The 24,864-nt window shown below is 46.5% G+C and overlaps 1 protein-coding gene across 7 annotated transcripts in view; it reads left to right on the top strand.

Annotated features, from left to right (window-relative positions):
* TCAIM (T cell activation inhibitor, mitochondrial) overlaps nucleotides 1–21,467 on the top strand; it is a 722,456-nt gene extending 700,989 nt beyond the window's left edge. For all 7 annotated transcript variants that reach the window (XM_069648822.1, XM_069648827.1, XM_069648823.1 and 4 more), the window contains one exon: nucleotides 20,791–21,467. In XM_069648822.1, the coding sequence (XP_069504923.1) occupies nucleotides 20,791–21,016 (226 nt within the window). In that variant the 3' untranslated portion in view covers nucleotides 21,017–21,467. The remainder of the gene's footprint in view (nucleotides 1–20,790) is intronic.
* The last annotated feature ends 3,397 nt before the right edge of the window (nucleotides 21,468–24,864 follow it).

The raw sequence follows: 24,864 nt of genomic DNA, 5'->3' as shown, positions 1-24,864 counted from the left end.
CATCACCCTCCCCCGCCCTAGTACCAGAGTGGTGTTTGTGTATGTCTGAATTAACAAAGGATGAATGCGAGTTCGACAGGTCTCTTACTCGTCTCATTACCATAGTGGTGTTTGTGTAAGTCTGTAATAAAGGAACTAATTATAGAATTAATATTAAAGAACGAATAAAGGAACGTTATATATTTCTATGGGATCTATTCCTCATTTCAGTGCCACAATGGTATACATCAGAAGATGGTTTTCTAACACATTAGGGAAGGGATTGGAAATAGCCCATAAAAGCCTGGGGGTTATTTGATTCCTTATGAAAGGGAAATGGGAATACCATGTATCACCCAAAGGTGCCTCATCCCCACTCCCCTAGTCTCTTCCTCCCAGGTGATCCTCCCTCGCATATCCACCCCCATGGTCAGGATCCGAATGCCACAGCATTTGCCTGGCCACCTGGGGGGGGGGGGGATATTATGGGGAAAGAAGTGAGGACTCCCTTGGATTTCTCACACAGTTCTCTAAAATAACTTCAGAGCTTGATACAGTGGATGACGAGGGACTATTTGCGTATGGTCTATCGAAGAGAAATAAGAGAAGTGAGACCAGGCAGAATACGGAGAAGGGAGTTACCAATCCCCTAATGGAACTGCAATACTGGATATAGTGGATGACAAGAGACTATTTGCATATAATCTATTGAAAGGAGTAAGAGAAGCGAGAAGACATGTGTGACAAAACACAAGCACCAGGAGAAAGAAATCATTCCCCTGGCCTCAGTTTGTTATAATAGTGATAGGGTGAAAAAGCTTAGATTTGGGCAGAGGACGGATTTGTTTTTGGACATTTATTCTGACAAACGAGCACCTTAGTAAGATAGGCAGGAATCACCCCATAGTAATAGGGAGAGATAGGCCTTATTTTTCTTTAAACTGTAAGAACACACCTTTTCCATGTCTGTGTCCTCCTTCTTATCCTCCAGAGCAGTCATGGCCAATTGGCGTCAGTAGTGTACTTTCTGATGGATTTGATGATTCTTCCAACAGATTGCCCATCTGCATACCCCTCAAAACTGTTTCCGAATGTTCTTCTTTACTTGTGTTGGTCCGAGGGTCAAACATGGAACTGAGGGAAATGGTACCGGTGAATTTGGGACATGACTTCCAGCACAAGATGCTACCAATGAGTCGCGAAGAGTCCAAGCTTGGAGCCACTCAATGCCACTTTGTGGCTACAGAAAACTTCCCAGAGCAGACTGTGTCTGGACTGGATTTCATTAGATGAGCAATCAGGGGTATGAAATGTTCTATCAATCAGACCATTACCAGAGGTAAGTAACTTGTTCTTTAAGCCTTGAAACACTTGTGTATAGGCGCATTATAAATGGCATATCTTAATATATCTAAATGTGAGAACCTCTTGACGAAACATGCCTACACCCTATCATCAAAAACCCAATACGAAAAATACGGTACAACGTCCTTTCACTACCTGCATTTTCATCCCCTGGCATTTTAAAGGAATTGTTCGCCCAAAAAAATTTATTTCAAAAATAGATAGGCAATATAAAAAAAAAAGATTGCCATTTTTTTCCGAAGTCCCTATGTAAAATTTTGAGCAATTCAAGCTCAAAGATAGCACATGGGGGCATCCATTTTGTGAAATGGATGCCCGCAGCTGTGCTCGCTTTGGCTTTTGCGGCACTAATGAAGGAAAAGCCAGCCAGCTGTAGTAAACAAAAGCTACCACTGGGTGGCTTTTCCTTCATTGGTGCTGTACGCGGAGGACAGGGACCGGAGACTACAGGCAGAAAAGCTGCAGCTGCATCTCTGTAAGTGCTATTTTTTTTAATAAAAATAAACACTAGTTGGAGGAGCTCGGAAAACTTAGAAATAAAGCCGCAGCTTTAAAAACGTTGTTTTGAAGCGACCGCAAACATAAATACAACGTTATTGTGTTTGAAAACGCTGCGGTTTTTCTTTCTAAGTTTCTCAGGCTCCTCCGGCTCCTCAGGCTCGGTGGAGCCTGAGAAACTCAGAAAGAAAAACGGGCAGCGTTTTCAAACACAACCGCGTTGTGTTTCTGCCTGCCGTGGCTATCACTTTGGGTCTCCGGTGCTCCCCCAGGAGAGCATCGGAGACCCAAAGTGAAAGCAAAGGCAGGCAGAAACACAACACGGTTGTGTTTACATGCCGCGGTGTTTCTGCCTAAATCTGCTTTCCCATGTGGGGCTTTAGGGCTCCCGGTGGGGAGCCCTAAAGCCCCAAATGGGAAAGCAGATTTAGGCAGAAACACTATGCGGTTGTTTTCCGCAATGCTAAATGCTGCAGTGTTTCTGCCTAAATCTGCTTTCCCATTTGGGGCTCTAGGGCTCCCCGTGGGGAGCCCTAAAGCCCCAAATGGGAAAGCAGATTTAGGCAGAAACACAACGCGGTTGTGTTTGAAAACGCTGCGGTTTTTCTTTCTAAGTTTCTCAGGCTCGGAGGAGCCTGAGAAACTTAGAAAGAAAACCGCAGCGTTTTCAAACACAATAACATTGTATTATTTAGCTTCAAAAGCTACCACAAACATAAATACGTTTTTAAAGCTGCGGTTTTATTTCTACGTTTTCCGGGCTCCTCCAGCCCAGAAAACTTAGAAAAAAAACGCAGCTAGTGCTTATTTAAAAAAAAAAAATAAACAGCACTTACCGAGATGCAGCTGCAGCTTTTCTGCCTGTAGTCTCCGGTCCGCGTCCTCCGAGTCCCGGCACCGATGAAGGAAAAGCCACCCAGTGGTAGCTTTTGTTTACTACAGCTGGCTGGCTTTTCCTTCATTAGTGCCGCAAAAGCAAAAGCCAGCACAGGCGGGCATCCATTTCACAAAATGGATGCGCCTATGTGCTTGCTTTTGCACCTTTTTGAGCTTGAATTGCGCAAAATTTTACATAGGGACTTGGAAAAAAAAATGCCAATCTTTTTTTTTTTTATATTGCCTATCTATTTTTGAAATAACATTTTTTGGGCAAACCATTCCTTTAACGTGCCTGTTACAACGAATATGCTCATCGAAATTTTTAGGGGATGGGGGTGGGAAAGGGCAGATAAGGGTTTGGGCGGGTAGGCAATAGCCAAAAATAAGTGTGGGAGGGGTTTAGGGGGTTTGCCACCCCCACCCCCCCCCAAAAAAAAACAATGAACATTTTCGTTGGAATGTACATGTTAAAATGACAGGGGATGAAATTACATGGAAACGAAAAATACATAGGGCCTCATTACGACCCAGGCGGTAATCTTCCGTCATTACAGCCATGGCGTAATGAGCGTTTACGCCGTGGGCCGATGGCGTAAAGAGCGCCACATTACGACCCATCGCGCACGAGCATTACGCCATGGCGGTAATGCAATTAACGCCATGGCGGAAAAGGCCCCTACCGGCATCGTAAAGCGAGCAAGGTGCACTTCCGCCACCGTAAGTAGCGGCCACCGTAATTAGCGGCCACCGTAATTAGCGGTGGCCGTAAAAAGCAGAACCGGAAATAGCGTCATCGCGCCGGAACGGGAAACAGCACGTCGGCCATCTTTAAAAACACAATCCATTGCCATCCTACCGAACAACACCAGATCCAACCCTGACACCTGTCCCAACCAATCACCCACCCATCCAACTACCCAAAAATGCCTAAAGCTGTTAAGAAGGCATGTGACCGCCAGCGCCAGGAAAGATTCAGCCGGGTGGAACTCTGCATGCTTGCGGAGACCCTGCAAGACAACGCAGCTGTCGTTTCCTCCCCGGAAATGACCAGGACAGCGATAGGGAAAAAGAAGGCCATCTGGGCCCTGGTGGCCGAGCGCGTCAGCGCGGTGGGGACCGTACCCCGCACCCCGCACCCCACAGCAGTGCAGGAAGCGCTGGGACGACCTTCGCATACGGGTTAGAGCCGTCATCTCTGCGAACCGCAACCTTGCCCTGGGTACCGGTGGAGGGTCGGAATCCCCACTAAAACTCCAACCGTGGGAGGAGATTTGTGCAACCACGATTGGCATGGAAGCCATTGAAGGCCTCGGAGGGATGGAAAGGGGAGCTCCGACATCAGGCGATGAAGGTAGGTGCCTCAAACAAGACATGCCATAGTCACTGCAGTCCATTCATGTGTAGCACAAGGTTGCCCTAGAGTGTAAATGCAACACATTTCCACACTGCCCATAGCCACATGCGAGCACCACCCTGTATATACTGCTGGCACCCGCATACCTGCATCTACATTCCACACTAAAAGGAGACAACCTGCATGGCCCTGCCTGAAATCTGCCTCATCTACTGACCAGAATAATGTCTATCATTGTCATTCCAAAGTCCGCAGACCCATCAATAACGCCCTCCCTCCTTTGCTCCACCACAGGCACAGATTCACACCCCGAGGACCAGGACACCCCTGCGACGAAGAGAGCCAAGAAGGCCAATAATACCGTCCCCGCACCCTCAACCTCAGCTGCAGTGAGGCAGACCCCACAACAAGCAGGACCCACTGCAAGCATACCGGACGTCCAACCGGCAAGCACCCCTGTAGTCAGCAGGCCAGCAGCAGCTGCTCCACCTCTACCAACATTGCCTGCCACAGAAGGCACCGGGTCAGCGGCCAGCAACAACATGGGTGAGACAGCTGCAATAGCTGCATGTTCAGACTCAGACATTGAGGAGCACGAAGTCAGAAGCCCCACTGACCTACTACATTCCCCCTGTTTGTCAGACGCCAGCCCCCATGAGGATCACACACAGGGGCACACAGAGGTAGAGGAGTGGCCTTCTACCCCATGCCCAGTCCTCAGTCCACAGGAGGGGAGCAGCCCCTCCATCACACCACCAGCACTGGCCATGGGCCAGCAGGGGCAGCAGTCCCTCGAGGACATCACAGAACGGCAGCAACAACTGTCCACGATGCTGGCTGAGCATGCCGCGGAATGTGTGGGGGCTAGGGCAACCATTGAACAGGCCACGGAGACCCTAAGGGCCGAAGTAGCGCAGAGCACTGCCACCCTGAGGGATGCCATGCAGGCCATGTCCAGGGACATCTGTGCTGAACTTGCCGGCTTGCGTCGTGCGCTCACTGAGTTCACCCACACCCTACAGGACGTGCATGCACGGGGGCAGGCAGGGACATCCTCCACTGCCAGTTCTGCACAGAGCAGCCCCGTCCGACGTTCCGGACGTAACCTGCGCTCCACAGCCAGGGGTGCCCCAGGGGCCGGGAGAGGGGGCTTGTAACAGCCTGTGGCCACTGTCACAGGCATCTGTTGACACCTACATGGGGTGTGTTGGGGTGTGCAGGGGGGAGGGGGGAGGGGGTGTGTTGGGGTGTGCAGGGGGGAGGGGGAAGGGGGTGTGTTGGGGTGTGCAGGGGGGAGGAGGGAGGGGGTGTGTCACGACGTTTCATAGTTTAAATACACTTTTTTCTTTCCCAAAATGAAATGTGTGGACATTTTCATTGCGTATGTGTGCTTTATTGGTGTACAGTCCACAGTGTGCATGTCCCAGAGACACACAGTGCCCCAAGTGCAGTCTCCATGTGATTCACACCAGCCGTGTGTGCTAGAAGCAGTGGTCGATGATACTTTGGCGCATTGCACGCCCCTCCTGTGCGTCGCCTCCTCCATGGGGTGCCGCCCCATCTGCACCCTCCTCATCCTCATCGTCAGGTGGTTGCAGTTCTGCGTCAGGGGGCAGGGGCACATTCCGTCTGACGCACATATTGTGTAGCATGACACATGCCATGACGATCTTTGCCACCTTCTCATGGTGGTACAGGAGTGCCCCACCAGACCTGCTGAGGCTTCGGGACCGTGCCTTCAATAGGCCGAATGTCTGCTCTATGACCACACGAGTACGTGTATGTGCACGGTTGAAGTCCTCCTCGTGCTGGTTCTGCGGGTTCCGGACTGGTGTAAGGAGCCACCTCTTCAGGGGATAGCCTGCATCACCTGTATGTAGGCGGGAATGTATGTGTCAGTCATGTCGTCTGATCAAGAACATGATGTGCCACCATGGCTTGCATCCAACTGTTACTTCGGCTCACTTCTACATGCACTAATTGATTCATACAATGCAACCAGTATATGCTCATGGCTCCCATGGCCTGTTTTGCATGCCATCACCCAATGTATGCAGAGGGGTTGAGTGCATTGTGAGTGCCCATCCTCTGTCTCCGTTCTCTGTGTTACTCACAGCCAGGTGGAGTATGCATCATTCCCCCCCCCCTTTCAGCCAGGTGGAGTATGCATCATTCCCCCCCCCCTATCAGCCAGGTGGAGTATGCATCATTCCCCCCCCCCTATCAGCCAGGTGGAGTATGCATCACCCCCCACCCTATCAGCCAGGTGGAGTATGCATCATCCCCCCCCCTTTCAGCCAGGTGGAGTATGCATCGGTACGTCATTCACCTGCCCACTTCCATGACATTGGACTCACCGAGTAGCCAGGATCTTGGGCCTGCATGTCGCTCCATGTAGCGTGGTATTGTGGAGTTCCTCAGCACCATAGAATCATGGGTTGATCCGGGGAATCGGGCACAACAATGTGTGATGATCTTGTTGGAGTCACAGACCATTTGCACGTTGATTGAGTGGAACTGTTTCCGGTTGCGGTACGGTACCTCCATGGCACGTGGAACCACCAATTCCACATGGGTGCAGTCGATGGCACCAATGCAACCGGGTATGCCGGCTAGTGCATGGAAACCCACTTTGGTGTTTGCAATGTCCTGGGCAGTCCGTGGTAATGAGATGTGGTCGTCTGTGTGCTTGAGGAGGACATCGAGCACTTGGATGAGTGTTCGTGAGAATAATGGTTGTGAAATGCCATGCAAGTGCCCCACTGTGTGCTGGTAGGTGCCTGTGGCCAGGAAGTGGAGTACAGACACTACCTTCAGTAGGGGGGGGATGGCGGTTGGAGTTTCTATCATGCTGACGATGTCGTTGTGCATCATGTCTACGATGGCGGTTATGGTGTCCCGGTCCAAACGGTACAGGGTGTGGATCTGCTCAGCAGTGAGGTTGAATGGATTGGCTCTGATGCGTGGGATTGGGGGCTGCCTGCGTGGTGGCACTGGCTGTGCTGGTGGGGCTTGCTGGGCCTGCCTTGCCCTCCTTCTCCTCCTGCGTCTCCTCTGTGCTGCCTGTTGTTGTTGTTGCTGTTGTAGCACATGCATTGCTATCAGGTCCTCCAGCCCCAACATTGCTAGTCGTATTGGTATCATTGTGGAGTGTGACTGGGTGTGGGAAGGGGTGGGGTGTGCTCTTTTTGTACTTCCTGAGTCTGTATTGCCTTCACCTGTGCTGTTTCTGTGCACCTGTGGCAGCTGCATTCACTTTACATGGCCCTTTACGGTTGGTTCGCGATGGCGTAATTAGCACCATGGCGGTAAGGTACTTAACGGGCTGGGTGATGGTGTTAGGTGCATGTCCGCTTGGGTCGGCATTTGCGTACCTTTCCGCCATGGCGCTAAGTACGGTGTGGCCGGTCGCGTGCGCGCACCCTTAGCGCAATTAGCGGTAGCGTTAACTACGATGCCGCTAATGGTATCGTAGTTAACGGTCACGGGTCATGATCGGACCTGGCGGAAAACGATGGCGGTAACCATTTACCGCCATCGTTTTTCACTTAGCGCCAGGGTCGTAATGAGGCCCATAGCAACTTGCAATTGGTGGGCATGCATGTGGAGACATGGGGGTTAGAGATCCTTGATATGTTGAATGTATAATGCACCAGACCATAGGACTTAGAAGTGCTCTGTACATTTAGAGCGAGATGAGTTCACTCAGTCATGATGCTGGTTTAGAACAGAGTGCCCGCAATCTGGATTGTTTAGGTTTTACAATAGATGGCGCACAAGGTTGAAACACAGAAGCTATAACAAAACATTACTTTGGAATTTCTCCAATGTATACCTCATAACTACCAAGTGGATGGATTCTACTTGGTCTTGGAGATGGTACACTAGATTAAACCACGTGACAAAGAAAGATGGCGCACACGGAAGAGAAGTCTGAATTGAAAGGTGAATAAGAATATTGTTTTATTTTAGAAAGCAGCGCGATTATATGAACACCTTGCATAAGATGCATTATCTAAACAAACGTAGTTAATATAAGCAATTGCGATTGTTTTCTTCAGAAAGGTGAAAGCGATTGGAGGCTAAAGGTTACGGCAGCTCAGAGCATCTTGCCCGCCTCATAAACAGATACCAAAACCAAAAAGTGACCAGTGAGAGGGCGTTCCTTTACTTTTACGTAAGTGGCAAGCCACCAAGAGCAAATAGAGCCGTCGCAAATAAACCCCACGCGCAGGCCCGGTCTGCGGTGATAGCAGGACAGAAGCAAGGGGCCAGGATGCAAACTCCATACGGACACAGAGCTCTTCTGTGCAGATAGGTAGGCTCTCTGACGCAACGCCCCGAACTGCAAACGTGTACACAGTTGTTTTTCTTAAACATGCTAGAATTCAATACACAATGACGGGAACTTTGATGAGATTGGGTATTAGAGAATGCTTGTAGTAGAATGAGGTATAGAGTGCCGTGCAATCAAATCTGGTATTTTGGAGCCATTTCTGATTCAAGCAGCCCTTTCCTTTACTCGTGTCATCCTTCCAATAAAAAGCAAACACCTACTAATTTGACACACCTGTTTAGAAGGAAGTGTTCCTGTTTGCGAATTAAGTGATTACACTGTTATTTCTTTTGGCAGGAAGGCAGTTTAGAAGAGAATGTAACAAGATAACCAAATAGAAATCAAAGGACCCAACTGCCATGAATTGTTACATTTTCTTCATAGTATTAAACACCTGATGAGGAGAAAGACACGCGTTTTTAGAGATCGGTTTCAAATTGTTTTTTTGTGTAAATTAAACAATTCTATATATGTTGATATGCAAAGTGATGAAGTGGGGAGCAGCATGCAGAATGTATAGGTATTTTACAGCTTTATTTCTTTTTTTTTTTTTTTTTTTTTTAAATGTTTTGTTTGACTTATCAAACTTTTCATTTTTCTTTTTTCCTTAGTCTCTTCTTGCCACTAGATTTCGATCTGCCTATTCTTTTACACTTCTTTGTTGATTTCGTTCCAGAACTTGATCACTGTAATGATCAACCACTGATTGTTTCCTTGGAGCAGCGTTGCCCAACGCTCTTCTGTTGTCATTTGTTGGTCTGAGATTTTAAAAAAGTCTCTAAATAAGTCACGTTTATTTTTTAGCTCTGGGCACACCATGATTAGATGGAATAATGTTTCTTGCTGCATAGGGTCTTTACAGTAGCGACAGGTTGCTGAATTACTACGTGTTCGATCTATTAATGACAAGTATTCGCGTGTTGGTAGTATGTTCAAACGAAAGCGGAGAAATAGGTCACGAATTTTCACATCAGGGAATTGGAGTAAATATGAAGGCATCTCGTTAATAGCTCTTACTTCCATGTCAGCGTTTAGATGTCTTTTAAATCTTTTCTGGTCTTCGATCGTTCTTATCCAGTCATTTTTCTGAATTTTTCGTTTCGCGTATTGAGGTCTGTTTCTCAGCATTTCTTCGCTAATTTCTTCTTGTTGCATTTTTTCTTTGATTTCGCTTGTCCACTTTGTTAAGGCTGCAACTTGAGATGGATGTTTTTTATCTTTCAAGATTTCGAGTGTTGGGATTATTTCCTCTGAGATGATTTTTCTGTATAGGTCCATTTGTTTCCACAGTACAATGGATTGAATAGATTGGAGGGCGAGTTCATATCGAATTCTAGAGATTGGAAAAGATTTTGGTAGAGCAAGGGTTTTTCGCCAGAATATAGCTTCGTATCTTGACCATTTGAATAGATGCTGATGTATCAGAGATTCGCTCGCATAAGTCAAAATCGGAATGACTTTCTGTTTATACAATAGAGTTGTAGGTTTTACCGTATAGGTACCATATTTGCAGTGAAAGAAGCGGCCTTGTCTTGACAATGATATTGTTTTTTCTTCGATGTTTTCTTGCCATTCTTTTTCGTTCTTAGATGGGTTGATCATTACACCTAAGTATTTTATGGATTTGGTTGACGCAATGTTTTTATGTTCCAGGTAGAATTTTGGCGTCCATTGCTTCTTAGAGTTTTCAATTATGAGTTTCATCATTTTGGTTTTATCTGTGTTAATTTGTAGATCGTTTTCCTTCATGAAAGTTTGCGTTTTGTCCAATGTTATTTGGAGACCTTTTGCGGTTTTGTCCATGATAATAATGTCATCAGCGAAAATTAAGGTTTGAATTGATTCACTATTTATCTTCGGTGGATTCGCAGTAGTGTGTTTAATTTTTCGTTCAAACTCATGAGTGTAAAGATTATAGAGGCAAGCCGCCAAGGGGCAACCTTGTTTTAACCCATTCCATGTGAGAATTGGGGCTGTTGCTTTTCCGTCATTTGAAAGTCGAACTCTAATTGACGTGTTCGAATATAGCTGTTGTATTGGGTGGAGAATGGTCGATGGACAGCCCCAAGCAGCCAATTTGGACCAGAGAAGTTGTCGATTAACAGAATCAAAGGCCATTTTTAAATCTATGAAGATTGCGTATACCTGCTGTACTTTTGTGAATGCTTCATATTTTATCATATTCAGCAAGAGAAGGTTGACGTTGGTACTTATTTTTGTGACAAAGCCAGTCTGTCTTTTTGCTTGTTTACCATTATGAATAGCCCAAACAGATAGTTTTTTCTCGAGATAGCCTGCAAAGAGTTTACCCAACGGGTCCAATAAGGCTATTGGTCTGTAATTGGCTGGGTTTTTTCTATCTCCAGCCTTATAGATTGGTATTAAAGTAGCTACTGACCATGTACGAGGAATCTCTTTCGTCTTTTCTATCAGATATAAGAGATGTACGAAAAGTTTGGCCCAGTGTTCTGGATTTGCTTTGAGGTTGCTGTTTGCTAGCCCATCAGGTCCTGGGGCTCTAGATGAATTCAGACTCCTCATGGTGGTGGTAATATCATCTATGTCCCATTTTAGTGACCAGGGGTCGGTATCTTCTTGGAGAACTGATGTTGGTTCGAATACCGGTTTCTTATATAGGTTTTGGAAGTGTTTAACCCATATATGTGGTTCCACTTCTTGGATCAAGGTTTGATTTTTCGATGTTATATTCATCAAGGACCACAATTGTCGCGTGTTTTTTCCATTTAATGCTTTCAAAAGTGCTTCTGCGTCATGTTGTTTCATTATCATTTTGTGTGATTTCTTTATGTTGGTGAATTTTTGTTTTTCCTTTTTTATTTCACATTGATAGTCTCCTTTATTTTTCTTTATTTGTCGAAGACGTTTGTAATGTTTCTTTTTTTCGAGAAAGATTTGTAAATTGAAATAGTGAGTGTGCGTCTGTTTGACTCTTTGTTGATTTCTCGATGTAGATTGTTGATACTTCTCTAAGATCCAGCCATAATTTAATTTAGCTTGGTCCTCCAGTGGTGAGTCTTCAAATAGAGTAGGTAAGTCTCGTGTTTGATGGTCTTTGATTCGGAGCCGGTTCAACCCGTTGTTTATTTCTAGTTCAGGAAGCTTCAAACCTTGATCACTTGAAGGTTCGGCTCGCCAGGAAATAATAATTTGACGATGGTCACTATTTGGATTCATGGAACTCGCAGTGGAAGTTGTGATATTTCGAATACCTTCTGTTGTGAAGATATAATCAATTATTGTGTTGGAGTTCTCCCGTGACCAGGTCGGCAATGGGATGCCTTTATCGTTCGTGGGTTGGACACTTAGGTATATGTTGCGTAATGTTATTTCCTTGATCCATTTTCTCGCTCTAGATGACATTTCATTAAGTGCCAATTTACTTCCTCCTTTGTCAAACAGATGGAAGTTGAAATCTCCTGCCAAGATGATTTCGTTTGTACTATTGCTGATGTTCAATAAGTCGATTTCATCACATATGGAATCGATGAATTTATTGTCAGACATAGCTGTAGGGTTCCAATATATGTTAAAAATTGATAAGCATGTGTCTTTTGCAGGGTAGGATGGATTAGATTTCTGTATTGACGGAATGCTGATGGATAGGAGTTGTGCCCACGGATGGATTATTTTAGTTTCTATTATTCGCCATGTAGGTTGAATTTTTGATAATATGAGCATTCCTGATGCTGGTCTCCCTTGTTGTGAACCTATGGCCGGATTCATGAATGAACTATAGCCATCACACACTACTTCCTCTTTCAACCAGGTTTCTTGGAGACATATGATATCGACTTGTTCAAGTATAGGTGTCTCATTTTCAAAAAGATGTCTATGTCCCCTTGTGTTCCACGAACATAAGATTGTATGGGGTTTCAATGGGGCTTTTCGTTGTTATAGATACGTTTTCTTTGTTCTCCGATTCACGTCTAAGTTAGCGATGTTTCTTAAACTTTCTCGTGACATGTTATTTTTGTCATTTAATCTTAGAGTTTTGTCATTCATTTTTTTTCCACCTTCTTGAATAATTTTTTGGTCACTTCGGTTCTTGGTTATATTTTTAGTAAAGATTTCTAGTGTTCTTATTTTTTTTTCCGCCATCAAACGAGATACCATGATTTCTTCTGTTTGAAATCCCAAGGTCAATAAGTGAGGTTTGTTGTTGAGGACACATTGCATTGTGTCGTAGTTGGAGAAATCTACATGAGCTTCTTCCATATATTTTTTATTTGGAAATATGATTAACTCAATATCTTCCGTTTTTATGTGGGACAATTGTGGGATTGCCTTAAACAATCGTAAAGTATTAGATCTGTTTAAGATGACAGGATCCTCATTGCTCAATTTCTTCGGATATATAGCTAGTCAATATGCACATGAAATGTTTGACGGATTTCTAAAAATTGGTCTGAATAGTTTAGGGGTTACATGAATTGTTTTGTTGCCACTGGATTCAATGGCTCTTTCTGATTTATTAGCTGGCCATATTTCTTCAGTGGAAACTGCTGAATATGCCAGAGAGATGTTAGTTTGAGTGTAGTCAAGAAGTGAATCTTCATATTCATCTATTACAATGTGGGATTCATCTTGAGAGTTTATGGAAAAGGAGTTATGGTCACTTACATCGTTTTGTGTAGAGGTATCTGTCAGATTAATAGGATTTGGAGTTTTGATTCGTGTTTCCTGAATGATTACTTCTTTAGATATCGCTTTTGGTTCAAGTGTTCTCTGGTTGCCTTGTGCCGTAGGATTTAGAGCTCTAACTCTTTTTCTAGAGTTCGGGGTGGTTTGTTGATTGATTACATCTAAAAGTATATCTAGTGGTTCCGGCGTTAGCTGATTGCCTTGTGATGTAAGATTTAGAGCTCTATCTACTTTTCCATCGATCAAAATCGGTTGTGGAAGAATAGGCTGGTTATTAACCAGAGAGTTACTATTGGTCTTTGTCCTTTCGTTATTCGTTTTCTGAGCATTTAGTACCTTTCGCAGAAATGCACGTGACCCATTTTTTGTATTTTTTTTGTGCTTTGGTTTAATAGCTGTTTCCTGCCCCACTAATCCTCGTTTTGACAAATCAAAAATATCAAATGGGGTACAAGCGGGTGGTTCCGTGATCTCTTGCCCCGCAGAAACCAAGGCTTGTGGAATTGGAACTGGATAGAGTTGATGATCGTATTGGGTTGTTTGGTCTATTTTCCTCATATTTAAATTAGATTGGTTTTCTGTCTGAGTTTGTTTGGATGTACATTGTAGGTTCATTGTTACTTGTGCAGATTTTTTTACTTTGTCATCCACCATTTTTTTGGTGATAGTTGAAAAAGTGTCCATTAGGCTTAATTTGTCAGCTCTATCGGCTCTCGCCACTTCCGCTAGTCTATTTTGCCATGTTCTTGATGATTCAGCTTCATATTTTAGTCTTTCTTGAATGGAGCTTATTAGGGATTCAAACTGTGTTTGCTTGGTCAAGAGCATTGCTAGCAATGTCGCTTGGTCTTTGATGGAATCAACCATTGCTTCTTCGATTTTTAGAAACGGTATCATAGCTGTCGATAACACTGCTACCAAAGTATTTTGTAGATCTAGCATCGTCGTAGGCAGTCTTCGTTGGTATTCGGGAGAATTACTTATATTCCCAGGGTTCACACAGATGGAAGAATTTGTTTCATCCAGGTTGGTTTCCATAGGTTCCTTCACCGGCGAAGCGGTTCTTAACAAACCTCTTGGGGTAGATGACTCGATTTTTCCGATTTGGTTTGGTGTGAACAGGCCGCCACAAACCTCAAGTTTGTTTCCTTGTAAATCTATAATTGCGTCGAGTTCTGTGATGTCCAATGAGAGACGTACACTTCGTGCCATGAGTGGATTTGTGGGATCATCATTTGTCATAGCAGTTGGGAGATGTGTTGCTTGCCATTGCTGTTTGGCTGCCCTCGCACGCTCTTGAAGAGGCGTTTGATGGGAATTTTCGAGTCTCGAATTATATCCTAGCATCTCTGGATGTGTAAGCGACTTAGGAGGGTCACGTATAGGACATGCGTCATCAAGATGAGACAAGGAAGCTGGGGCAGTACATAATATTTTTGTGTCTAGTTTATCATGAGCAAGAGTGTGGGTTACAAAGTCGACATTGAGCAAGCAAGCCTGATCTACAGATTTCGCTTTGATGATGTTGTGTTTGTTTGGTGATTTTAAATTAATCGTTATGGTTCCATCAAGATCTCGGTTGTTGGTCGTTTTTTGTATAGGCACTATCGATACCTCTCGTTTTCCCTGGAGCCTTGTACGGGGTTTAGTGGGTTCCATAGAGAGTTCCGCCGCCTATCGCCGATCCAGCCGCACAGCACAAAACAGCCTCGCCCTTTTCTCCACCTCGGGCTTCTCGCCGCAAGGGTGAGGGAGTGCCGGATATGAAGGCACTTCCTGTAGGCGTGGCCAACGGGCGTCAGGTGACGCGTGTCACGTGATGAGGAAGCGATGGGGAAGCACACCGCCCGCTTCAACTGCTATCGGCTCCTGCCAATAGACTGATGCGAGTTGGAGCGGCGCTTCGCCTTTCCTTGTGACTGCAGGTAAAAGTTTGTAGCTCAGGTAATCTCACCACCGCACAGCCGCACAGCACAAAACAGCCTCGCCCTTTTCTCCACCTCGGGCTTCTCGCCGCAAGGGTGAGGGAGTGCCGGATATGAAGGCACTTCCTGTAGGCGTGGCCAACGGGCGTCAGGTGACGCGTGTCACGTGATGAGGAAGCGATGGGGAAGCACACCGCCCGCTTCAACTGCTATCGGCTCCTGCCAATAGACTGATGCGAGTTGGAGCGGCGCTTCGCCTTTCCTTGTGACTGCAGGTAAAAGTTTGTAGCTCAGGTAATCTCACCACCGCACAGCCGCACAGCACAAAACAGCCTCGCCCTTTTCTCCACCTCGGGCTTCTCGCCGCAAGGGTGAGGGAGTGCCGGATATGAAGGCACTTCCTGTAGGCGTGGCCAACGGGCGTCAGGTGACGCGTGTCACGTGATGAGGAAGCGATGGGGAAGCACACCGCCCGCTTCAACTGCTAATAGACTGATGCGAGTTGGAGCGGCGCTTCGCCTTTCCTTGTGACTGCAGGTAAAAGTTTGTAGCTCAGGTAATCTCACCACCGCACAGCCGCACAGCACAAAACAGCCTCGCCCTTTTCTCCACCTCGGGCTTCTCGCCGCAAGGGTGAGGGAGTGCCGGATATGAAGGCACTTCCTGTAGGCGTGGCCAACGGGCGTCAGGTGACGCGTGTCACGTGATGAGGAAGCGATGGGGAAGCACACCGCCCGCTTCAACTGCTATCGGCTCCTGCCAATAGACTGATACGAGTTGGAGCGGCGCTTCGCCTTTCCTTGTGACTGCAGGTAAAAGTTTGTAGCTCAGGTAATCTCACCACCGCACAGCCGCACAGCACAAAACAGCCTCGCCCTTTTCTCCACCTCGGGCTTCTCGCCGCAAGGGTGAGGGAGTGCCGGATATGAAGGCACTTCCTGTAGGCGTGGCCAACGGGCGTCAGGTGACGCGTGTCACGTGATGAGGAAGCGATGGGGAAGCACACCGCCCGCTTCAACTGCTATCGGCTCCTGCCAATAGACTGATGCGAGTTGGAGCGGCGCTTCGCCTTTCCTTGTGACTGCAGGTAAAAGTTTGTAGCTCAGGTAATCTCACCACCGCACAGCCGCACAGCACAAAACAGCCTCGCCCTTTTCTCCACCTCGGGCTTCTCGCCGCAAGGGTGAGGGAGTGCCGGATATGAAGGCACTTCCTGTAGGCGTGGCCAACGGGCGTCAGGTGACGCGTGTCACGTGATGAGGAAGCGATGGGGAAGCACACCGCCCGCTTCAACTGCTATCGGCTCCTGCCAATAGACTGATGCGAGTTGGAGCGGCGCTTCGCCTTTCCTTGTGACTGCAGGTAAAAGTTTGTAGCTCAGGTAATCTCACCACCGCACAGCCGCACAGCACAAAACAGCCTCGCCCTTTTCTCCACCTCGGGCTTCTCGCCGCAAGGGTGAGGGAGTGCCGGATATGAAGGCACTTCCTGTAGGCGTGGCCGACGGGCGTCAGGTGACGCGTGTCAGGTGATGAGGAAGCGATGGGGAAGCACACCGCCCGCTTCAACTGCTATCGGCTCCTGCCAATAGACTGATGCGAGTTGGAGCGGCGCTTCGCCTTTCCTTGTGACTGCAGGTAAAAGTTTGTAGCTCAGGTAATCTCACCACCGCACAGCCGCACAGCACAAAACAGCCTCGCCCTTTTCTCCACCTCGGGCTTCTCGCCGCAAGGGTGAGGGAGTGCCGGATATGAAGGCACTTCCTGTAGGCGTGGCCAACGGGCGTCAGGTGACGCGTGTCACGTGATGAGGAAGCGATGGGGAAGCACACCGCCCGCTTCAACTGCTATCGGCTCCTGCCAATAGACTGATGCGAGTTGGAGCGGCGCTTCGCCTTTCCTTGTGACTGCAGGTAAAAGTTTGTAGCTCAGGTAATCTCACCACCGCACAGCCGCACAGCACAAAACAGCCTCGCCCTTTACTCCACCTCGGGCTTCTCGCCGCAAGGGTGAGGGAGTGCCGGATATGAAGGCACTTCCTGTAGGCGTGGCCAACGGGCGTCAGGTGACGCGTGTCACGTGATGAGAAAGCGATGGGGAAGCACACCGCCCGCTTCAACTGCTATCGGCTCCTGCCAATAGACTGATGCGAGTTGGAGCGGCGCTTCGCCTTTCCTTGTGACTGCAGGTAAAAGTTTGTAGCTCAGGTAATCTCACCACCGCACAGCCGCACAGCACAAAACAGCCTCGCCCTTTTCTCCACCTCGGGCTTCTCGCCGCAAGGGTGAGGGAGTGCCGAATATGAAGGCACTTCCTGTAGGCGTGGCCAACGGGCGTCAGGTGACGCGTGTCACGTGATGAGGAAGCGATGGGGAAGCACACCGCCCGCTTCAACTGCTATCGGCTCCTGCCAATAGACTGATGCGAGTTGGAGCGGCGCTTCGCCTTTCCTTGTGACTGCAGGTAAAAGTTTGTAGCTCAGGTAATCTCACCACCGCACAGCCGCACAGCACAAAACAGCCTCGCCCTTTTCTCCACCTCGGGCTTACAGCTTTATATTTTGTTTTATTTCAAAAGACACCTACTGTGTTTTTTTAACTGACTGCCAAAACCGGTTCATGAATACGTTTTTTACCCATATTTATTGATCCCGGGATATTAATTCAAGAGTGTCTAAAAGTACATGGGAAGGTTAATTCTCCTTAACGAGAGGGGATAATCCACAGGCCTATAAAGAATGCATTTCTAAGCAAATATAGATACGGAGGAGCTGGCAACTAAATTGTCGTAATTGAAATTCTGTCAGAAGTGCCTAAAGAGGCAATAGAGGCGCTTTACACATAATAAGACAGTGACCCTATTGAACTGGGGTCAATGCTGCAAACGCAGGTGGGTTGCCAGCCCATGTCTGGGACGAGGATTAGACCAGCTACTGGGCCAATGACAGGCTACAAAACGAAAAACCTCGGAAGAAAAATGTCGAATATCGGCATTAATGTTCAGGAAAGTTGCGATTCTTTTAAAGAGAGCACAGGGAGTATTGAGGGCGTGACACTGTTTAAGCAAAGCCAGGAAAGGTGCACATGTCTTTGTGAGCCCGGCCAGGGAGGTTCGCAATGCTTCTATTATGTGTGCTGTTTTGCAAAGGAATGTGACTTCACGGCTCTGGGCGAACAGAGCAGAAGGGTGTCTCAGTATCAAACTTCGAGCACCGTAAGATCTGTACCTCATCGCATTCAACTTCAGCAGAAGTTGTAGTTAAAGCATTTCAACATCTTAACATGTTATCTTCAATGTCTAATTATCATAAGGTACCTCCGAGCAACACCGACTGTAAATAATCGATATATACCGACTACCATAAGCATACTTGTATACCTTCGGATGCTAAGCCAACCATAGTCATTACAAGTAAGAAAGCTCATTCCTTCCTAGGGTCCCCTCATAATGTAGCCAGAAAGGCCCCACTAAGACCAAAAGAGAACCCCCCTGTGGGCACCACCAAAGTAGTACTTGCTAAATATTTATAATAAAGGTTGGGATAATACTCACCTCTGTCATTAATAGAATTGGCCCTTTCTTGCATGTTTGCATGTAAAATCAGCATTCTTTGGCAAGACCAGAAGCTTGTATTTTTCCTCTTCGATTCGTACTTGCCATTAGCAAAGCCAACTGGTAGATCGGGTTTGAGATATATTGTGTAGACATCGATTCTCGTGACCACTCTGTTGCCTTTGAAATAGTGCTTAATGTGCACTGAACACCCCCTTCTTTACTTGCTCCGACACCTCCCTAACCCAATGAACCATTATAACCCGCCTTACTGGGGTTCCCTTATCGCAGCAAGTAACGTCATTCCCTGCCGCGTGAAAGTCATCATGGAAATGTGCATCTATAATTTATTTTTTTGATGTGATGCCACAAAAGCACGATTACAAACTGTAGGTTTTTACCAAATGTTCACAAAAAATTGTCTGAAAAATGCATTTAATACATTATTTTTCAAACATATTTCAGGGGAGAAACCCCCAGCATCCCCTGAGGTTGGTTTGGAATTGTTCGATCCCGCATATTTAAGCTAAACATGTACGCCCTCCAATTGAAAAATCACCAGCAGTCACTGCCATTATCTGCAAGTTTCTTGAACATTTCCAGGCCTTTGTTCACATCCATAATAGCAGCCTCCAGTCGTTCCATAAAATCTGGACCTGCTGTGAGTTTCCCACCATCTTGGGAAGTTATGGCTCACCCTGTCTCTATAATTTTGTATGGCTTTAATCCCTCGTTCTAGGGGCTGGAAGGGGGGGGGGTAACGGCCCGGTAGCCCAGGTTATCGCCTGAGCAAAGCAAGGGCGGATAACTACGGCCCCGGGCCGTTACCCCCATTGCAGCACTTGGAACGGGGGATTAAGGGTATCTCCCCCAAAACGTTACCCGGGGTGCTAAAAAAATAATCTTTTCTTTCATTCAACGGGGCGCAGCACGGTTGCCATTGAATGAAGGAAAATGCTTTTCCAAGATGGCCACCAAGGAAAGGGACGCGGGACATCGTACGGCGCCCCACTTCCCTTTCCATGGCGGCCTGCAGGAGCACAGGATGGTGCGGCAGTGGCGGGGAGTGACAGAAATATATAAAGTGGGGAATTGGGAGGGGGAAAGCACAAAAAAAAGGAAGGCGGGTGGGGGGGATGATGGCAGAGGGGGGAGCCGGCCATCAGGCGTGATGGAACGCTGGCTTTCACCGGCAGTTACCTAGCTCCTAGCTACCTGATTGGCTGGCTGCCTCCGCCAGGGTGCTAATATAGAATACAACATTGCCAACAATAACAAATACTTTGAAAAATCAGAGGTTGATAACCGTCTCATTACTCCTGAGGTCTTGTAATCCTCTGGACGCAGCTTTTATATGTGGATGCTGTGAAAATGTTATTCAGTACTAGATGCAAAAAGAGTGCAGTGCCCCTTCTACCTGTTACTTCTCCACCTCTGTTACATCATTAAGCGGCAAAGGCATGACAGCAAGTTAAGCACTCACATCTGGCATCTCTTTGCTACCTGCAGCCTAAGGTTCTAAACCCAGCAATGATGAAATGCGACCTTTATCGCATTTAATACACTTTTTACCATTACATTGATAATGAATGTCTATTATTGAAGAACGATTTGAAGGTATTCTAATGTGTTGCTCTTTTGGTGAGACAGCTTAATGCCTCGGGTGACGAAACCTGGGTGCGACTTTTAGGTAACAGATGCATTTGGTAGGGAAAACTCAGTCTTTTCGTTTTTCGCAGGTTGTTGAGTTGATTCAATTGAATCGGCTCATTGTAACCCCCGTGACTTAGTGTGCTACAAAGCTACTAAGCTGTGCATTTAAAGGATATACTTGCTTGTTATTCAAGGACCTTTTAACCGTGCAGTATCAGTGCATTGTATATTAGGCAAAAATACTGATTAGAAATGTTCCCACAATGTGTGCATACAGTTGGCTATGGTTTCATTCCCTTCTCAGTCAGAAACCCGTGGCTTTGCATGATTTACGCCAGATCTGCTATGAGGTGTACAAATTGGCCATCCATGTCAATCTATTTCCAGATGCTCTCAGGTTATCGAGCCCTGAGTGTACGAGTATAGAAATCTGGCCTTCTCTATGGTGAGCCCTCGAGCAATAATTACAGTGGTTCTGATATAGTCTGATGAACACAAAGCATTCCTAATATAGAACTTTGCAAATTCTCAACTTTGTTTGAACTTCATTGCCTGAACAAATGTTGATTTTCATGTTTTAAATTTCAGTCTGAAAGTCAGGGAGAGGGAGCTGAGCAATGCTTGCACCGAAAAGTTTTCCCTACGAAGACTCCACAAGGAACCTGGGGTTTCCAATGCACAGATGATAGACTGCTGTAGCAGGCTCCTGAATGAGTCCTTGCCCCACCTGCAGGGCATGCACCTCTGCGTTTCCCGCTTCTACTCTGTCTTGCAGGACGGCGACGTGTGCATCCCCTGGAATTGGAAGACCTGAGAAGGACTGCCCTATGGACCTGATGACATGTCCCCTCGCAATCATCAATGAGAATAGTGTGATAGGGGGATTTTACAAGTGTTGCATTTTCACGTTTCAGTGTTTGTATTCGCTGGGGAAAGATCCGTGTTTTTTTGGTACGCCCAAGGATTTAAGAAGCTGTCATCCTGGCTGGATTCAGAGTAATTTGTAGCAGGTTCCCAGTCGGTCAATCTCCTGAGTGTTGATTGAGAGGGAGATTAAAGTTAAAAATCTCTTTTTAAAAGATATGATCTACTAGACTGTAAATAGTATATTTTGTCCCTGTATATAAAAGAGGTAATCTATTTATCTGTAGAAGGTGTTATTTAACTATAGCCATTTATGTTATAAAGTTTTGTCTGCAAACTGTTATTGCTAAAGGTAAAACCTTCCAAATCGGTTTGTTCATTAAACAGTTAAACAAATGAGATTTCCCAATCTAAATGTCTTGTTAGCTGACGTTGTGACATGGTTTACTGGCAAAAAGCAATGGAGCACTCTGGTGTGAATGGGTCTGATAACAGAATGCATCACATTTGTAATCAGTCGATCAATTTGATTCATTGACATTTCTAATTGTTTTGCTTGCACAAGATTGGAAGTTTGGGAGTTAGTGCAATAACATTTGTTAACTTCTCATGGTCTGGTGGAGGGAATATAATAGACACGCTTACCCCATACACTCACCCTCTCCAGCATCCACCCTATACACCCCATCTACTTTTAAACTTTGGAAACTCTAACCTACATGTCCATTCACCCCACTGACCACACCCTATACTCTTCAATGCTCATCCTGTGGTTCTATGTCATATCATAGACATCTGTTTTTTCGACGGGTGTTTTTCCAAACCATTTTTGCTGAAAAAACTCATCACATTTTTGGGGGATTATTTATGGAGGGGGTTTCCCCAAGCCCTCTTCTAGCTATTTTTAACTGTTCCCGACCCCACATCCAACCATTTATATGCTCATGCCGAACCGCCCAAAAAAATGTTGATGGGTTTCTTCTGCAAAAACTGTTCAGAAAAACAGCAGCCGAAAAAATGGGTGTCGATGATATGGCTTTGTACCAATCCTGCATTCATTAGGCTGAACTCTCTGTTCACCCCACTCATATATACACTCAACAATTCCTTGAAACATTTGTCTCAACCATTTAAACTACAAACGTCTCACTCATACTCTCTTCACTAATCGCAGCACTCACCCCTCTCCCTTCAACAACCACTCATGCACTCAACATTGTTTGTACAACACCTCACTCACTGCACTACGCTCAAAGCTTCACTCACTTGATTCCACTCTGCTTCATCACTCATCCACAGTGGCGGTCTGGGAAGGGGGCCAAGGGTGCAGTTGCCCCACAGGCTGGCTGGGCCGTTGCTGCCTGAGCCACTGCTGCCTGAGCCACAGCGACAAAAATGCCTGATCAGATTCTGTTTGGATGGGGTGAGACCCTCTTCTTGATTTCAGCAGCCACACATGGGCCTCCACAGTCGGTGAGGGAGAGGAGCCTGGGCACAGGGCCATCTTCATACCACCTAGCACCAATGTATGAATTTAAGTGACATATTATGTGATCCTGGATGGTAACATTGGCAAATCTGTGCCCCATACACCATTGGTTTGTTACTCAGCAACTTATCACAAATCCTATTTGCCAAGCAAGTAAGGGTTTATACATATTAAAATGTATTCTAAGTTTCTTTCTGTAAGAATGCTTTCCTTATACTTTGGTGAAATTGTAGACCACTGGGGAGCTCATTACAAAACGAGTTTCATAGCACCCATGGATGTTATATAGTGCTTACAGAATAGGTTTGTAAGGGCCACACTTGTGGGGAAACCGACACAGAGTACGATTCACCGGAAGGCTAGTGGTGGGTGCCGTTCCGGTTCTCGTGGCTGCCATGTCAGGGAGAGACCTGAGGGGGCAACAATGCCGGTATGGACCGAGTCTGGATGAGCCCCAGGGACAACTTGGGAACCAGTGGCGCCGCAGGTGTTTGAAGCACTAAAACGTGAAACGGCCGCAGCGTTGAACCATGAAACGGGATCAAGGGAACCAGAGACGACTATCACTCCAACCGGGGTGCGACAGGACGTGAGCACTGTTGGACATGCGGAGGAGGGCTGGGAATGACCAGGTGTGAGGGAAAGGGACTGCAGGGCTAACTACCGAAACAAATCAGCACCCAACCACGCAGTCCCAGTGAATGAAGGCACGCGGCTAGCGTTACATTCATTTTCTATGCAAAACTCTGTTACAAACAAGAACGCCATACCTGAAGGACACACCATGAAACAAAGCAACGCCGGTTCCCTAACACTGAGGCCGCGAGGCACGCATTGCGGTGGCCTGAATCGATGAAAGGAAGGGGTGGGTTTGGGGGAACATTTAAAACTTACCGTGTGTGCTTGACCCTGATTGGGTGATCAGTCACCAGCCCCTATATAACCCTGAAACTAGGAAGGGACTAGTGTGTTCTTTTCCATACTCTTTCAGAGACGAGAGGAGTCTGAAGGGAAAGCACCTGAACCGTGCTGGGCTTATGAGGCAGCAAAGTCCTTATACTTTTCTTTGTTTATTTCCAGAAGGAAAATACTTTTTCCTCTGCGTTTGATTTTCTTTGATTGAGACCTCTGAATTTATTTCATTTAATAAAACAAGAATTCTGTGCAGACAAGCCATGGTCCAGCCCATCATTGCATATTTTGGTGGCAGCAGTGGGATTCTGACAACACAATGGAAGGAATAATTAAGGCCTTAACGGATGGACATTCAGACAAAACCATAGGTCCCACCTTTGTCTTTCTGGGGCAGAACCTAGCAATGTGTCCCCATTCGCCACAGTCGAAACATTGTGGCTGACGACTCACAATGGGCCAGTTTGTTCCTCTAGGCTCAGGTCGAAGTGTTTCTATCTTGATGTTGACTGTTCCTCTAGTTGGACCGGTTTTTACTGGGTCTTGAGGAGAATAAGCGCCACACAGGTGTGTAATCAGCTGGTGCCTTTTTTTTCTAGGGTGGGCCTACCCGCTGAAATTGTGACAGACCAAGGATGAAATTCTGTCTCCGATATAATGAAAAGGGTTTGTCAGCAGCTTCACATAAAGCAAATACGCACGTCGGTGTATCATCCCCAAACAGATGGACTAGTGGAGTGTTAAAATAAAACAATCAAACAGATGCTTAGGAGAGTAAAAGCTCCTACAGGAAAGGATTGGGATAGGGTGATCGCTTGGATCCTCATGGTACTGAGAGACGCCCCTCAGTCCTCCACAGGATTCTCGCCCTTCGAGCTATTGTTTGGACACAGACCACAAACCATATTGGGCATTGCGAAAAGTGAATGGGAAGAGCAGGAAGAGGAGAAATCCCTTACTGACTATGTATTAGACCTAAGGTCCCACCTCACTAAGCTAAGGGAATTGGCTCAAGACAATCTGGGTAGGTCTCAGGTGGCACAAGAGAAGTACTATAACAGACACACAAGAGTATGTACCTTCCGAGTGGGTGACAAGGTGTTGGTGTCACTGCCCACCTCACACAATAAAATGCTAGCCCTGTGGAGGGGACTTTTATAAAATCGTAGCAGTACTGGGGCCAGTAAACTATTTGGTAGAACAACCAGACAAAAAGACGAAAAGACAAAATTATCACATTAACCTTCTTAAAGAATGGAAAGAGCTGGATCCCTTACCAGTCGGAGCACAGACACTCTCTCTAGTCCTAAGCACATCCACCTTTAGTTCCGTTCCTCTCCCCACTACAACATGTGTTTTCGTATTTTCCGGGAAGGACAACCCTTGTAGAACATTCG

The sequence above is a fragment of the Ambystoma mexicanum genome, chromosome 2q, assembly GCF_040938575.1.
Source record: "Ambystoma mexicanum isolate Mex_15411 chromosome 2q, UKY_AmexF1_1, whole genome shotgun sequence".
In the NCBI taxonomy this organism is placed as follows: domain Eukaryota; kingdom Metazoa; phylum Chordata; class Amphibia; order Caudata; family Ambystomatidae; genus Ambystoma; species Ambystoma mexicanum.
Note: the sequence above shows the minus strand (reverse complement) of the source record. Positions and strands in the feature narration are given on the sequence as shown.